Raw genomic sequence first — 17,001 nt, forward strand, 5'->3', positions numbered from 1 at the left:
CTCCGTTAATGTTTGGGCTGGAGTTTTAGGGGATAACTTAATAGGCCCCTTAATTCTTCCTAACAGGTTGAACTCGCCGACATACCTAGTATTTCTTAGAGAAATACTCCCTGAGCTCCTGGAGGACGTTCCCTTGGCAAACAGACTGAACATGTAGCTGCAACACGACGGTGCTCCCGCTCATTATGGGAATAATGTGAGAGATTTTCTTAATTTACATTTTTACCAACAGTGGATTGGTCGCGGTGGACCAGTGTCGTGGCCACCACGATCACCAGATCTCACCCCCTTGATTTTTATGTTTGGGGTAGAATGAAGGAACTTGTATATTCAACACCTGTTGAAAGTGAATTATACCTGATCGGTAGAATTGTGGCGGCTGCTGCAGTCATACAAAAGAAAAATGAATTTGAAGTAGATGTGCGGCAATCGATGATATCACGGTTTACAATGTGCAATCGAGTTGGTGGTGGGCACATTGAACATCAATTGTAAATAATATTGGTTAGGCCATAGATTATTACAAATTATTTTCTTGGATTTAATAACTTATGTACAGATTTACTAGTCATGCCTCATGTAAATAAATAAACTTTTTATTTTTGTATTCTAAATGGCTTTTTCAAATTTATTATTTTAATTAATTTAATATTTAAATAATAGTAAAGCAGCACACTGATTAACAATAAACAACAAACTGGAAATCATCACGTTTTAACAATGTATTGTTTCAAACAGCTGATCAGAGTTAATAAGCATAAAGCAGCTGATTGATGTGGATCACTAGCAGTGGTTTTACATAGTACAGTAACAGTTGGTATTGAGATGATCACATTTTATTAAAAATGTGTTTTCTCATTTATTCATGAACCGATTTTCTCAATTTTGGTATCATAAGATTTGTAATTAAATTGTCTTTAAAAATCATAGTAGTAAAAAAAAATTGTATATGAAGTTTTTAAGATATTTACGTTTAAAATGTTTAATCGGCCGCCATTTTGAAAACAAACATTCTAAAAAAAACAATTTTTTCACCGTAATTAGTTCTTTAGGTAATAAAGCTACATACTAAATTTCATTTTTTTAATAAAAAGCCATTATTGAATTAAACATGTTTTTGTGAAAAAAAAAAAACAAAATGGTGGCCATACGAGTAAATTTTGAGTTTTTGATTATGATATTTTGAATTGTCTTTGGTCCATGAATAATACCTGAAAAAGTTGGTAGAGAGCTCCGGAACACCCTGTAGATAACCTAAAAATTTGTTGTGTTCATAAAATGAAATTATAAAATGCCTCAAATTCAATTTTATAATTCTTTAATTATAAAATTAAACTGTCATGACCTAACCAAACCAACCAAACTCTTGCTGATAATTGAAAAATCGAATGAAAGTTTACTAATCGAAAAATAGTTATGTACTGTTCATAAAATAAAATTATAAATGCCTCTAATTCTAACAAAAGATGTAATCGCACTCTAATTTAAATCTTAGACAAAAAGTTATAATGCCTCAGGTAGGATTCGGTCCTGCTATCTACAGTTCAACAGTACGGTACGCTATCCAAACCACCGAGGCCGTTAGCTTATCACTGTATCGTTGAGGTAATGGTGTTCGTCGAGAGCCAATAGAATATTATTGTGGAAAAGAAAAAAAGTAACTGTTCCCTTTGCATTATTTTGTAATAGTGGAACTGCAACGGGAACGGGATGTGACGTTATTTTGACGTGCGAGCGAATCAACTTCGTTAGTAAAGTAATTCCTTGGTCCGTTGTTCCTAATCCTAATTCCTATTGTTCCAGGTTTCAAAGTTCAGTCTTTCAGTCTCAGTTCAGTTCAGTAGTCTCAGTCAGGCCACTAGTCCAAGTCCACTCCAAGTCCAGTCCGTCTTAAAAATTATTAATTAACCAAGTCAAAGTGTCAAATTATCACTGAGCTATAATTCTAACTGGAGGTAGCACTGAATGTCAAAGATGCGTGTCGCCAGCCGCCATGTTTGCGTGAGGTGTGTGTCCATAAGAAGCCATATTATTGCTATAACTATTATTATACTTGGCTTAAAATACCTACTTTGTATGGTCACCATTTCAAAGAAAATTATTAAAGTATTAAAAGTGTTCAAGTATGACAAAAATACTCACTGCTATACCAACCTAGTTATAAGAAGCCATGTTATTGCTATGGTAAGAAAACTTACTGCTATACCAACCTAACAAAATCAGCGACTCGCTTTTGACAGACTTCTGCCATGGCAGTGCTACCTCCAGTTATAATTTTAGCTCAGTGCAAATTATACTACTACTACTGTCACAAGACTTACAAGTCTGTCAACTCATATCTGTCTCTCTCTGTCAGGTTAAAAATATAAATCTTAGGCTACGCCAGTGAGTGTTGCATTGACTAGGCCTAACTTAGAGGTGCTTAGAGTTTCAAAAACCACTGAAACTAGAAGCAGCATTACGTCATAAAAATAGATTTGGTTTAGTTAGGTTAGGCTTTCAGATTGTCAAACTATAACATACCTATCTCAGCACAATGATTGTATTAAATGTGAGTAGCTTAGCTTAAAAATTGCATGGTATAATATAAGACGCTTTAGGACGTGTAGGTTTGTTATAAATGAGGCATAGCCTTAGTTATCACATTTAATTTTAATTAGGCCTAGATTAAGTATGTCCTTAAGCAAAGAATCTATTTAGTCGTCAGACAAATTTGCTAAACATATTGGATATACCTACTTAGGCTAACCATTCCTAACCCCACCACTAACACACACCTAACCTAAAGCATAAACAACATTTTACATCAGATTTTTTACTAAGGCCAACTCTATTGCTGATTGCTTTTGTTTAAACCTCTCAATATGCCGATTTCCAACACCAAATGGGGTACAGTTTCTTAACTGGGCTATGTTAACATCGATTGAAACTATCAAATTGAAAATATTGTTTAACTTAGTTAATTGATAATGGCAATTATTTAATATGTCTACAACGTGATATTGTGTAGTTTTTAGATGTCTACCTACTAACAGTTTTTTTTCACGCTGAATCCAAAAATGCAATCAGTTTTTGTCGGAGAGATAATAAATGATAAATGATTTATTCAGCCATTCAGTATTACAAATATACAATAGGCATTGTCAAAAAACAGCCAAAATAAACAATACAGAAAGCTGCAATAAACTAAAAACTATAAAATCAGCAAAAACCATGCAGGTGCACAAGCAAGCAAAATAAATAAATATAGTACATATACCTTTCAGATTCCTATTCTAAGGTACAATAAATGGGCCATGCTTCATAGCAACAAAAAATTCTTCTGTCTTATAAAAAGGGTTTGCCAATAGCCACTTCTTCAGAATTATTTTAAATTTTGAATTTGGAAGTGATTTCACTTGATCTGGTAGAGAGTTGAAGAGATTGATACCTGTAACAGGGAAGCATTGTTGGGTTTTACTTAGTCTATTATAACTTATGTGAATATTGTTACAGAATCTAGTGTTATACTGGTGTACATCTGAATTTCGAGCAAGTGTGTTTTCTGATTCTTTAATGGCCATGAGACACTGAAAAATATAAACGTTGATAACAGTCATGATCTGCAACTCACAAAACAAAGGTTTACAATGAGCTTGATACTCAGTCCTACAGATTACCCTGACTGCTTTCTTCTGTAGCAACAGAATCTTCTGAGCATGGGGGGAGTGGCCCCATAGCCTGGTTCCATAAACAACATGAGCCTGAAAGAAAGCAAAAAAGGCAAGTCTTACAAAATCAAAGGGCATCTCATATGAGAGCTTACGAAGCAGACACGTTACTCTATTCAACTTGGTGCACAGTGCTTCAATGTGGTCACTCCACCCAAGCTCAGAGACAAGGGTGAAACCCAACAATTTTACCGCCTCTTGCTTATTCACATTCTTGCTAAGACTGAAAAGGATTTCCTGTGTTTTCCCTTGGTTAAGAGCTAGTCTATTGCCTGAGAACCAATCAGTGGCAGTATTAAACATTCTACTTACAGCTAGTTTAGCAGCTACAGGATCTAAATCGCTAGCAAACAAGGTTGTGTCATCTGCGTATAGCAGCACATCATTTGACACATTGTAATAAATGTCATTCATGGCCACAATAAAAAGGAAAGGCCCAAGTATCGAGCCCTGAGGGACCCCATGCTTCACTTGAAGAGGACTGGAATGGTCACCAGCCCAGCTTACCACCTGAGACCTGTCTTCAAGATATGAACGGACCACCCTGAGTGCAAACTCCCCCAGTCCGAGTCTCTCAAGTTTATCTAAAAGAATACTATGCGGCATACAATCGAAGGCGCGAGATAAATCACACAAGAGAACAGCAGTAGAAGACTGCCTCTCGAAAGCGTCCAAAACAACCCGTATGAGGGAGTCCACAGCGGTGACTGTGGAAAAGCCTCTCCGGAAACCATGCTGAGCCGGAACAAGGAGACCATGCAACTCAAAGTGGCCATACAACTGGTTTAACATTAAACCCTCAAGGATCTTACTAAAAACTGGTAACAGAGATACAGGTCTATAACTAGCCATGCTTTTTCTGGGCCCTTTTTTGTACACAGGTACAGTCCTTGCCCTTTTTAGGACTTCCGGAAAAACCCCTTCTAATAGGCAGCTATTGAACAGATGAGCTAGTATTGCGGCAATATAAGGTACAATTTTTTTCAAAAACTCAGTGGACATATCAAACACATCCTTACTACATGATGGTTTAAAACTATTTACAATATTTACAATCTCAGTGGGTGTAACCATCATCCACTCAAAGGCTACTTGTGACATAGGAATATTATTTAAATAATCCACCTTATTTCCTACAATACCACTCACGATATTGTCTACAGAGTCGAGGAAAAACAAGTTGAAGTCCTCCGCAGAGGCAAAGTCGGTCTCAACATCACTTCTGGGACTGGACCTGCTCCGGTTGATAAGACCCCACGCTGCCTTGCAAGGGTTGGCAGCCCTTGCTACCATGTCAGCAGATTACTAAGTGGCTGTAAAACGAAGGTTAAAATTACGAATCTAAGGTACACTGATGGCGTGATCTGTTGACTTAGGACTGAGTGACGAGGAGAGCAAACAGCGGTTTATACTCGACTTTAGGCGGAATGAAATCAATTCGTTTTGAAACCAAATAATCAGTTCTTATTTAGGCATGTGAGGAAGGTAGGTCGGGTTTTATGCATATTTGTGACTGTATTAAGTGTTTTGAAGTAAGGTTAGAGTAGGAAGGTAAAGGTTAGGATATAATGAACCGACTAATTAATTCATGCAACTTCCAAACTGTTTTTGCACAATTAAATACCTAGTGGTTGAAACGTAATGAAATAGGCTATCAATATCAAAAATGCGTACATGCAGGATGATTTTTTATTTTAAAACGTGCAATTCTAAGTAAACATGCAATTTAAATATATTAATCATATAAAAAATCAGGAGACTTCCACATATTATTCCGCTCTAAACATATTCTAAACGCCAATAGGCCTATTTACGTGATTTATTTACCACGCATACTTTTATTCGGTCTCAGTGTGATGGGCCAAATAGTTATGATGAAAGTTGACATTTTGTCTCTTAATTACCCCAACCTACCCTACAGTACGTAATTATATTTTTAAGAAGTTAAATACTAGTAACTAACATTTCTAGAGAGCATAATACTCCCTCAACAATTAATCAAAACAATTCATCAGTTTCAGTTTCAAACTACACACAACTTGAGCAACTGTATTTTAATGAAGTTGCCTAGAATTGCTGTAATACAAATATTTAAAAGTATCTATCCCCCTCATCACTCCTCGTATAGTTACACCACTATAAATCACTCTTAAATTAATGCTGCACTCGTACTGTGAATGCTTTATCTACAAAAAACTTAGGAGTTTTTTATCCATTGCCTACTCTGTTTATGTATCAGTACAATGTTCCTAAGATGTTACAATGTACAATGTTACTATGATTCCATATCGTTCCCTCGGTAAATTAGGCTCGGTTTCCTCAGCTGTCTCAAGGTTCTAAATAAGAATTCTTCATTCATAACTTATAACTTCTTGAACGCTTGATAATATATCAGCCAATCTACTTCACTTAACTTAATTTTGTGTTGTTGTTTGACAGCCAAGATCTGAGTCCAAAATGACCAAGTTGACAGGACAGTTTCGCAGCACTCAGTGGGATCCGATGTTGATTATCGCTCAGATCATAGCGCTTCAGAGTGTCTACTATGTTGCTCTTGGACTATGGTTGGCTGCGGTCAATTTGCTAGTTGGCACTTCAAGATCGCTCGATCACATATTCCGCTATCAAGTAAGTATTACATTTTAGGTTACTCAATATATCAATGTACATTACTGTTTCAAAATAGGTAGGCCTACTTCTAAAGAGTAATAAGGATTGATGACATTATTATTTAACTAATAGATTTATTTAACGTTATTAAAGATGGTCTATTGACCGTGATTGAATCAATTTGACTTTTTTTTATGTTTTGTGGTTCATATAAAATGTGGTGGTCTCAGATAATTTAGGCGTAACATTAGGCTACATATAAGTTAAGCCACCATCATAATTTTTATGGGTGACTGAAACTTTGTCAATGACCTATATAGCCTAGGCATATGTTGATACGCCATAAACCTTATAACCAATGCCTTCTACACATTTTGATCCAAAACTAGAGGTTTGTGTCATAACAGACATATAGCAGAAAGATCACAGGTAGTCTGCCTACGAAAATCTTTGTCAGCACCACCAAAGATACATGTGTTGCTTAAGGACTTATTGACATTAACCCAAGATCATAGTTCCCATTTTGTCTAACATTATTTTACCTAAACCTTATTGTACCTTATTTTATACCTAATATCTGTTCGCTGTAGACTTTGCAAAAAATTGGAAAATTGCAGCTTCAAAAGATGATAATGTCATGGAATGGTCTAGTAACACATTGATATGCACATAAAGGCCTGATATGACCTAAATAATAATGAGGATGTAAAAGTTTATTTTGAAATGTCTTTTTCAGGAAATTCATGTTCGAGATGTACCGGGAAAGCTAATTATCGCTTCTTTTGTCCTCAACTCTTTAACTGGGTAAGTTTATATTTAAATTATTATATTAAAATTGACCAAACCCAAAACAATCAGATTTAAGAAAAATAAAAACATTCTTCTGAATATAAATATTTTTAAAACCAAGATTTTAAGCTATTAATATTCACATTCAAAAACTCTGCAAAAAGTGGCTTTGGAAGGAAGATGTCTGCAATTTCGCTGGAACAGCAGAATATGTTTTTGTTTTTACCGTGACCTCTGGACATGTTCACAATCTCGACCTAGAAGACGTTCATCTGTTCTTGACTTTGTCGTGACTTGAAAATATCTTTACGATTTTGTCCTGATTTTCTGATTCATCAACGTTTTCAACGTTTGATTTCCTGTAAAGGCCTTTTAGTTTCACATACCGTACATCAAGTATTTTGGTCTAACCGCTTGTAAATTACTAGGGGTCCTCGGGTCTCCGATATTTTTTGGATCGGGCTGGGTCAACAGTTGACCTGAGGGATCGGTTCGGGGCCTAACTCAAGTTGGGTTGAACTGAGTCAAGCTTTTATTTTCACTATGCATATTCGCCATGCCTGTGAAGATGCGCATTTGAAAAAAGACAATTTTGTCATGTTTGTGTGTCATATTCTCGGTTTAGCCAGAATGATGATTGATCATGAAGATGATAATATTGCAGTAACCGCAGGAGATTTTTACAAGTCTGCTGTAACCATGGAAGACGTTCTTGATGTTACTGTGACTGCGGAAGGCGTTCACAATTTTGTCAAGACTGTAGAATGAGTTTGAGATTTTGTTGTCACTGAGAGAAATGTCTGCAATATTGGAGAGATTATGTACAATATTGTGTATAAACCGTTTGTAGTACTATGATTAATATTTAAAAATCAATATAATACCAACCAAACAAAGTTTTTCAATAACATTTTTGGCCAGAGACCTCCAACACGTCCCAATCTGAAGTAAAAAAGTAAGATAAAAATATATATCAAGTATATGTTGTATATGTTTAGAGCCTGTGGTCTGTGGTGCCTAGTGCAGAGGACTAAGCAGTGTCTAGACTTTTCATGTACTGCTCATCTTATACACCTGGTGATCTGTTGGACGTACAATGGACACTTTCCCTCCTCCATCAGTTGGTGGTTGCTGCACATCGCGTGTCTCGCCATCATGTGTATCTGCGGAGAGTTCCTCTGTATGCGAACAGAGCTCAAGGCCATTCCGCTCAACATGGGGCCCAAGGCAGACTTATAACATTTGTAAGTCTTGGCAGTGGGTTTGAAATACCAGTGTAGGTTGTTGAGGTTTGAAGATAGAGTCAACTCGCATGTGTAAATGAGAGCTAAAGTGAACGGTTAACGGAGTCCACGTAAATCGAGATCTAATTCACTATGATTCTTAGACAAGTGGTATGTAATGATACAGCTGACTCTTATTTTTGCCTAGGTTGTAAAAATTGAACCAAATTTTACTTGTAAGCCTACAGCTAGTTATTTTTAAAATTCAAAATACCAAATCTCTTAGTTTCTACCATTTTACATTAACAATTTAGACATACTTTTTTCATGTAAATGTTTACTTCAGTTTTACCATTAGGCCCTACAGTTTTAAGTTGGTATACAAATGATAAGTCTGAAATCAAAATTTGGAGTTGAAAGTAAACAAATGGTTTATAGGTAACATATTGTTTGATCTTGAAATAATTAAATACTTTGCTAAAAACTACGTTGTGTTTTTAGTTTATTTGTCTAATACTGTACTGAAACGTTATATGTTAATACTCACAACTAAATATCTTTGTTTCTAATTCAGAAATCTTTTACTGTAGCAAAGTGTCAATCTCAGTTTGAAATTGAAACAACAATTACTCTAAGCCAACCAATAAGTGAAAAAATCATCTATCCAAGCTTAATAAACACAATGAAGAAAAAATCTTAATGTCCAGACATTATGAGTAAATTCTTTGTACTGTAGACTCCCGATCATCCTTGATAATGAGTGGCTGAGTGATCAATGGATAATCAAAATTGTGGATAATGCAAACCCAACCTGAACTAGTTGGGAAATAACTTTGAATGTATAGTTAAGCTTTAATGCAGGTTTAGATAATATAACGTTTAAGTGAATTATAAATAGCTTTTTTAAAATTTGTTTCACACACTTATATTTTCAAAACAAACAATATTGAAGAGTATATTATGCATAGACCTAGTAATTAAAAAATTAAAACACTTACAAAATGTAACTTATCATCTCGTTAGGTGTAATCAGTGGTTCATAGTGGACGGTGAAGTAAACAAAGACAACTCTATAGTCTGACCGTGAGATGTCTCACTACGCCAAACGTTTTGTTCATCACTTAATAACGTCCATGTAACTTGAGTAATATATGTTTTAACTCAAATTTCTCTTACGGTCATGGTTATTCCACAGTGTGATTAATCCACTTGTGGGTAATCGGTAGTCTACTGTACCATTAATAGCTTCCAGTCAGTTTTGAAACTGTTAAATATATATTTTAACAGGGAGGACCAAAATATTCACTGTAAATAGAAGCACCTTTAGTTATAATTAGTGTACTTTAAACCAGTTAATAATTTAATATTATTTATTTGTTATATTGTATTGTAATTTATTTTTTATTAAAAAACAGCAACAACTTGGTAGTTTCATTTTCCTGTTCGGATTGAAAAGACAGAAAAGGGTTGACATAGTGAAACAAAGCTCTTATTTTGACCAATATAATTTTATTTCTTTCAACACATTATTATCAGTCAAATACCAAACAAACAGTATTGAATTAACAGTATTGAAGCTCGTAAAAATTATAATTAATCATAACTACAGCTTAAGTAATAATGTACAAATCGTTAATTCAGATATACTGCTAAATCAGGTTTAGAACGGGATTAAAATGGTATTTTGTTAACTTTCTAACTTGGCACCTTAAAACTTGTAAGAGCAGATTCAATATAATATTACGACTCTACACCACTTTCAACTATAGTTAAAATGAGCTTAGCAACTAACTTACAGTACAGAAATTGATGAAATACTTAAATTTCACAGTCTTTACAGTAAGATAAAAAATGCTGTTAATGTCCATTGACCAGGTATGTTTACTAAATATTTTGTATTCAATTTAAAATTATTTTCCTCTCAACGAAGTTTAAGGTAGTAAATTTCAGTTCTTTTAAATAAGTTTTATTGGTTTTAAACTACAAGTTTACTTATTTTTACACATATAAAGCTCATATATTAGTTCTTAATTTTAAAATAGAATAAAAGTAAAGGATTACTCTACAGAAAAGAATAACTATAGCAGCGAGATTTATGCTTTAAAAATTAAACAGATCAAAGTCTTTATATTAGGCCTAAGTGAAGAATACAGCCCTCAAATGGTCCTACTCATAGCTAAAAATATTGTACTATGTAAATTAGAGACAGAAGAAAATTATAATCTAGTCTAAACATATACAATTGGTCCTTAACATTCTTACGTTTCATAGTAGAAAGGGTATTAGCTCATCAGAGAAACCAATAGGCTAAGAAATCCAAAGTGAACAGTTGAAGAATTTATTTAAATACAGCAAAGTAAAGTTTATCTTAATTGCCAGAGTCTTTTAATTTCAGTTTTGCTTATTCAGTAAAATAAAAACTGAAATATCATAGTATTTACCATCTCAGTTTTGATCTGTGGAGATATTTAAAAAGTTTAGGTTATACTGTAAGAAAAAAAAACAAAAACAACCAAATGAAATATGCTAGTAAACATTTTACTACAAAAGTTTAAGCTAGAGTGCGACAGAAAAAGTTATGTTTCTTCATAAATAAAAATATATTTTTCTCATAACTTAATGGTACTACTTTAAAAATTTCAGACACTGGTGTAGCAAAACAGATTTTAATGTCCTTTAACAGACTTGAAAGATTTTAAAGATTCCTGAATGTCAGTACATGTAGAATGAGGCGTGGTTTGGTTATGTTCCTCTTGATAGTCGATTAGGGGTCTCAGTCCCAGGCTCTTGGCTGGTTTTTGAAACCTTTAAATCCTGGGTCTCTTGATCCTGTGATCAACAGGATTAAAAAACCAAAACCCATATTTTATATCAATCTCTTGTTGAGTTTTACTTGACATGAAACATGAGTGAGAACGCAATTGATATGGTACATTACGTTTGTAATTCATAATTTCAAGAATTACTGTTTAGAATGTAAATGCTGTAGGCTAAATAAGAAATACGGGTGTCAAAGGTTATGAGTGGTACTGTTTTAAATATCAAAATACGGCAAAAGTGTGCAGTATACATTTTTTGCAAGTCAAGCTTAAAACAATAGAGAGCTCAACCAATGGAATCCACTGCCATTTAAAACTTAAGTAAAACCATAAAATAATAGAATCCTAGGATCAAAACCGTTATCGGCTTAGACAAATCCCACATACCAGGATTGCATTAAAGCTTTGGGATTGAGACCCCCTTAGCCACTACATATGCCTTTTAAAAGTGCTCAATTAATTTCCTCAATCAAATGAATGCCAAAGTATTAACCTCCAAATTCAAACCTTAACCCTCAGAGTTTGAGTATAATCTAGTTCATAAACAATTCAAACAAAACAGGATTTCTGCTGTTCTTTTAAGTTTGGAAGCATTAATTGTTTGTGCACTTCAGCTATAAAATACACCTGGTTCAGGTGCTTCAAAGCCTTCTATGCCATCAAATCCAGGTAAAACACTAAAATGACTCGTAGCACTAAAAAAATATTGGTTTCTCCCAATCCTACAACTATAGACAGTCCTAAGGTAGTATTATCACACGGGGTCAATACAGCCAGTCAAAATGAAAAGTAACTCAAACCATTACACACTATTTGTTTTAACTTTGGGGCAGTGTACTAAACTGTCTCTCTCAGAATCAGAGAATGAAATGAAGCAAAGAATGAAGTTTTATGCTCAAACAATATTCAAATCAACCAGCAATCAAAAGCTAAACAGTTTCAAATATGCAGTAGTAATACCTAATAAAATTTACTTTTAAGAAAAATATTATAGTGCCAAAATATTTTTTTGTTTTAGTGTAGACAAAAGATTTCTGAATAATGTTTCTGAAAATTTAAATATTTGCTGTCTACTCAGATTTTTATCGCCAACTTGACTTCTGAGAAAGGATCAAATTCTGTAAACTGTTAAGTGTATACAGTCAGTCTTATATACAAACACAAAACATAGTCTTATTCAAATGGAATTCAATCTTTCAATTCAATGTACCTGGTTATTTTGCTTAGCTACAAAATGATTTCACAGAAACCATCTTAAAACAATCCAAATTGTAAAATTTAAAAAAAACCCAAATGTTTTACAGTTTTAGGATGCATTTCTATCTTTTTTTTGTCAACAGAACTTTTCTTTTTAGGAAAAACAATTAAACAATATTTTGTTCATGAAAAACTTTTTGTGAATTATAAAATAAGCTCCATTTCACAACTAACTGCTAAAAGCATAACTGCATAAGCTAACTGCTTTAAGTCATTTAAGCAAAGTTTAAAGAAAAAACTGTTATTGTATGAATATTTAAATTAAGCAGATTTTACATAAACAGAAGTACATACTAAAACCTGACAATAAAAAGCATTTAATCCAGTCTTAAAATGGTAACGTAGTTTGGTAGTTCTATTACATTTTGGCACAAACTACCTGAATAGTACAAATTACAATGTTCTACTTACAGAATTTTATATTAAAACTTAATCTGGAGTTTTACAGTTAAAACTGAAGTTAAAGTATTGATTACAATGATTGATTGAACTTTACAATACTATCAATGACTAGATTTACAAAAGCGTTGTAGGTAAATTCAGATCACAAACTGGTAATTGTTATTAGTTATTCAAAGATAACTTAGCCAACTTAGAGTATTCTTGAGTTAGCGTTTGAAAATATTAATTGTTAAATTCATTGCTTAATGAAAAAAATAAATTCATTGTGATAGAAAAAATACAAAATAAAATATTTTTCTGGTTCTTGCTGTGCATTTCTTAATTACTTAACTAGTGCAAATTTACTTAGTTTATTTTTACTTTTAAATGCATATTTAATTTTTTTGCCACACACAACCGTTAAGAAATGTTAAAGTGTAGATCGGTATTTATTTATTCTCTATAAAAGATAAACATTAAAACAATGTTATTACCAGTATTTTTAACATTTTACATGCATGCAATTTATACTAATGAAGAATATATAGGCTATGTCCATCATAAGAAATTGTATAAATATTTATACATCTTTGGTATACAAATAACTATTAGATAATTTAAATCAGTTTATTCATCCATTTAGTTGATTTAAAGAGTAAATTGGTAAAAACTTTAAAATATTTTTAACTTTAGGAATTATTACTCAGACATATTAATTAAGCTTAATCTATTTACGATGTTTTCAGAACATTGATTCAATAAAAACCTATCTAATGAAAGACTTAGCACGATATTTACATCACTTGCATTGGGGTTATGGACATAGCCTATAAGATTGGACCTTAAGCTATTTGTTGTCGGCATTCGGCTATTGTAAACTCTATAATGTAAGAAGAAAAAACTTTACAAAGGTAATCCAGGAAAATTATCTAGAATTTTAATATTTACTGTTCAAAAAATTTTTTGGCTCGTCATTAACACGTTCGCGGCGGCACGTCAAATGGCAGGCGTATCCCAGGTGCGGGGCAGCCCTCAGCATCGAACAAACCCGATTGCCGCGTGTGATTGGCTTTCCAATTTCGGGCTGACAAATAGCAAATAACGTGCGAGGATGTCCTGCTTTACAATGAGAGTCGACGTAGTTCGCTAAACACCAACAGATAGCAGCACTGCTTGTAACGTAGCCGGTCCCATTGGAATTGTATTGCCAAATGGAGGGAAAAAGACGGGACAAAAGTAGAATTTTGAGATTGCCAGACGGGGATTTACGGGAAGATTTACTACCAACCAACACCACAACAAAATACAGTATACTATTGAGCAGTGCTGTGCGAGGTTTCAAATTTCTAGCTCTAATCCTGGCTTAAAAATAAATCATTTCGTACTACATTGCAGCTTGGGAGCGATCGCACCCACCAGGATGGCATTAGGGTTCCGTATGGGAGCGATCGCTCCCATGCCGCCGCGAACGTGTTAAAAAATGCATCAACACAGTTCCCGAAATTTAATGTAGGAAAAATTTGTCATGAGCGCTCAGCAGCGAACTAAATATTTTATAAGTGTTTGGACTAGTAATATTGATTGGAATTATCAAATTAGAACATTTTAAAGGTTACAGAAACCGACCTTTGGTTTTTGTCTGACAAATTAAACATATGGCCGTTTACAAGATGAAACAGCCAACATAGCTGAAGGTCCACATACCAGACGCACACACTTTTACTCACTCACACACACATCGTTGGCAGTTGTCACACTAACCTAGAATGTGATTGTGCGCAGACACACGTAGTGGTCGGTGCGCGACTAGCAGATGTAACAATCACTGCCAGACATCTTGTGCCAGCAATTTAGTTAATTTTACAACAGTCTTGTAATGATGAACCATTTCCTTACAAAAAAATACTGACATTTTAAAGTGTTATTGTAATGATATATTTGGTCAGTACACTTACTTTTGTAGTATGAACTTTAAATGAGTAGGATTTGTTATAAGTTTAAATCAGTACACATATTTACAATTAGGTGAGATTCGTGATGGGTTCAATACAGGTTAAGAATGGAGATGAAATCTTGAAATGGAATTAAAAGAGTAAACCACTCTTGAGGTTCTCTTTAAATTTAGGACACTATAAGAAATGAAATGGCAGGTCCCACGAAACAAAAATGGTGTTTAGGCACAGATTTAAAAGCAGTGACCCTACATTTAATTGTGTAATAATTGATGCAACCTGTATTGAACATCCAAACAAACATAGATTGGGAGTTGCATTGACACAAAGTAAATCGTGTTGCGTGTGCGTTAGAGAGCCTTATGTCCTATATAGAACACAATTTTGACAGTTTAAAGTCCGAGAGGAAAGTCATCAAGCCTCAAAGAGCCGAGCTTGCTTCGGGAACAACTATATTTGCTGAGGATGCGTTCTCCTTATCCTTCTGGCGTTCTTTTTTGCTCCGTTTCCTTTTTTTGGAACCTTGGTTGCTCTTAGGCGATCTCTCTAACAAGAAAAGAGCCTCATGAAAGTCGTCCGAACTCAAATTGCTCTCTTGTACGTGTAATACTGAACTCAGAGCCCCATCTGTCGAAGACTTGGGAAACCGAAACATTTCCCGTTCCCTCTCTGGCTCACTCGCTGACTTAGATTTAGGATTTTCCTTTTGTTTATGGGGAGAACCACCCATGGAGTTGAATTCAGCTTTTGTATTGGAAGTTGTCTCTTGAGATTTTCTTCTTAAAAATGAAAACCCCAAAGTGTTTAAAGAGTTTAAAGAACCCTTAAGATGTGCTACAGACGATGATAATGGTGACAGCATGAGAGGGGATAGAGGTGGAGGGGGAAGGGATGCAGTTAGACTAGAAGATCGTGACTGACGGCCTGCTAAAGCAGGAGATTTTGGTTCTGGGGTTCGACTGATGGACACTCCGGAAATAAATAACGTAGGTGACTTGGGTAGACCTGTTTCTGACTCATACTCATTGGAACTATCAGTTTCCAAAGACCTTTTCTCTTTCTCACATTCTTTTGGTGGAGACTTATTACATATCCTAATCCTCAGGTTGGACAAAGGTGTTTTCCCACCAGAGCGAAGTGTTTTACGATGCACATCCATCGTTGGATTCATATTCCTGGGCTGTAGTGTTTTCTCTTCCTTCTTTTCATCACTCATTTTCATGGTGACCAAATTTTTTGTTTCCCCGTTGATGTTTACAACAGGTACATTTTGGAAGATGGGTGGGGGAGATGTAGTTGGAGGAAATTCTTCTGCGAGCTTGTCCAGACATTCCTGCACCTCAGAGTCGCACAGTTGCTCCGATGCCTCCGAGGGAGGGTCGGGAATGGCCATGGAGTCGCCAAGGTCCAAGGCACATTTCTTGCCAATGGTGGCAAGGTTACGAGGCAGTGTGGAGCGACTGGTGTCCTCAGTTGACCCTAGGATACCGCACACCTCCAGGTCAGCATTCAAGGAATCAGAGGTGTCCTCCAGTGAGCTCTGACAGTAGGCGGTGCTGCCTCCACTGGTCTGCACTAGCAGCGAGTGTCGGTTACCTGAGGTCGACGCTGGCAGCGCTAGAATCCTACGTGCTAACTCTTCTGGCCGCTCCTCATGTTGGCTTGAGTGGTCCGAGTCTAGATGATACCTGTGTGAAAAAAAAACAGCTATTTTATTAAGCTCAATCTTATGTTTGTACGTTTATACTGCAAGAAAAATATTGTTTTTGCTCACTAGGTTTCTAAAAGAGATTAAAATTTATCGCATGTCTAAATCAATCCCCATAAATGTCTACAACACTAAAACAGTTAATCAGTAATTCTCTTAAAGACTACTGAATTTAAATTTGTTCAGCTCTTACCAAATGAGCACAACTACAAACGGACCACTCTGGTAAGGTTTCAGCTGTTCATTTACCTTGGTTCCTCAGTCCTGGTAGACAATCGCCCTCGTCTCATCACCAAGTCGCCTGTTGAGTGCGAGCGCTTGAGTAGTCGAGCATCCATCTCACTATTAAACTCGTCAGGGTCATTGTACAGTCCCTTCTCATGAATGTCTCCAATCTCAAAATGCCCATCTTCTGCCACGTATGGAGGCTTCCATCTGTTTAAAGATGATTATTTTTCATTTTTTACAGGTACATTATTTTTAATCAAAATATTAAATTAATTGAGTGAGTTTGGCTTGGATAGAGACTGGTAGACACATCCAAAACATAAA

At 35.0% G+C, this 17,001-nt stretch overlaps 2 protein-coding genes across 3 annotated transcripts in view; one reads left to right on the forward strand and one right to left on the reverse strand.

Moving 5' to 3' along the window:
* The first annotated feature begins 2,408 nt into the window (after nucleotides 1-2,408).
* Nucleotides 2,409-9,753, forward strand: LOC128994394 (protein SYS1 homolog). Of its 2 annotated transcripts, none has more exons than XM_054418937.1 (4): nucleotides 2,409-2,551; nucleotides 6,150-6,338; nucleotides 7,057-7,124; nucleotides 8,108-9,753. In XM_054418937.1, the coding sequence occupies exons 1-4, from the start codon at nucleotides 2,537-2,539 to the stop codon at nucleotides 8,346-8,348; spliced, it is 513 nt and encodes a 170-aa protein (XP_054274912.1). In that variant the 5' UTR covers nucleotides 2,409-2,536; the 3' UTR covers nucleotides 8,349-9,753. The 2 variants fall into 2 exon arrangements, with proteins under 2 accessions (XP_054274912.1, XP_054274914.1); XM_054418939.1 differs by lacking the exon at nucleotides 2,409-2,551 and adding an exon at nucleotides 5,139-5,195.
* A 4,942-nt stretch (nucleotides 9,754-14,695) lies between these two features.
* Nucleotides 14,696-17,001, reverse strand: part of LOC128995607 (uncharacterized) — a 31,240-nt gene continuing 28,934 nt past the window's right edge. Inside the window, exons 21-22 of the mRNA XM_054420624.1 lie at nucleotides 16,699-16,884; nucleotides 14,696-16,429 (exon numbers count right to left, since the gene is read on the reverse strand). Of these exons, the coding sequence (XP_054276599.1) occupies nucleotides 15,163-16,429; nucleotides 16,699-16,884 (1,453 nt within the window). The 3' untranslated portion in view covers nucleotides 14,696-15,162. The remainder of the gene's footprint in view (nucleotides 16,430-16,698; nucleotides 16,885-17,001) is intronic.

Source organism: Macrosteles quadrilineatus, unplaced genomic scaffold (genome assembly GCF_028750875.1).
Source record: "Macrosteles quadrilineatus isolate MER2022 unplaced genomic scaffold, UCM_ALF_1.0 Scaffold_5__1_contigs__length_97177068, whole genome shotgun sequence".
NCBI classification, from domain to species: domain Eukaryota; kingdom Metazoa; phylum Arthropoda; class Insecta; order Hemiptera; family Cicadellidae; genus Macrosteles; species Macrosteles quadrilineatus.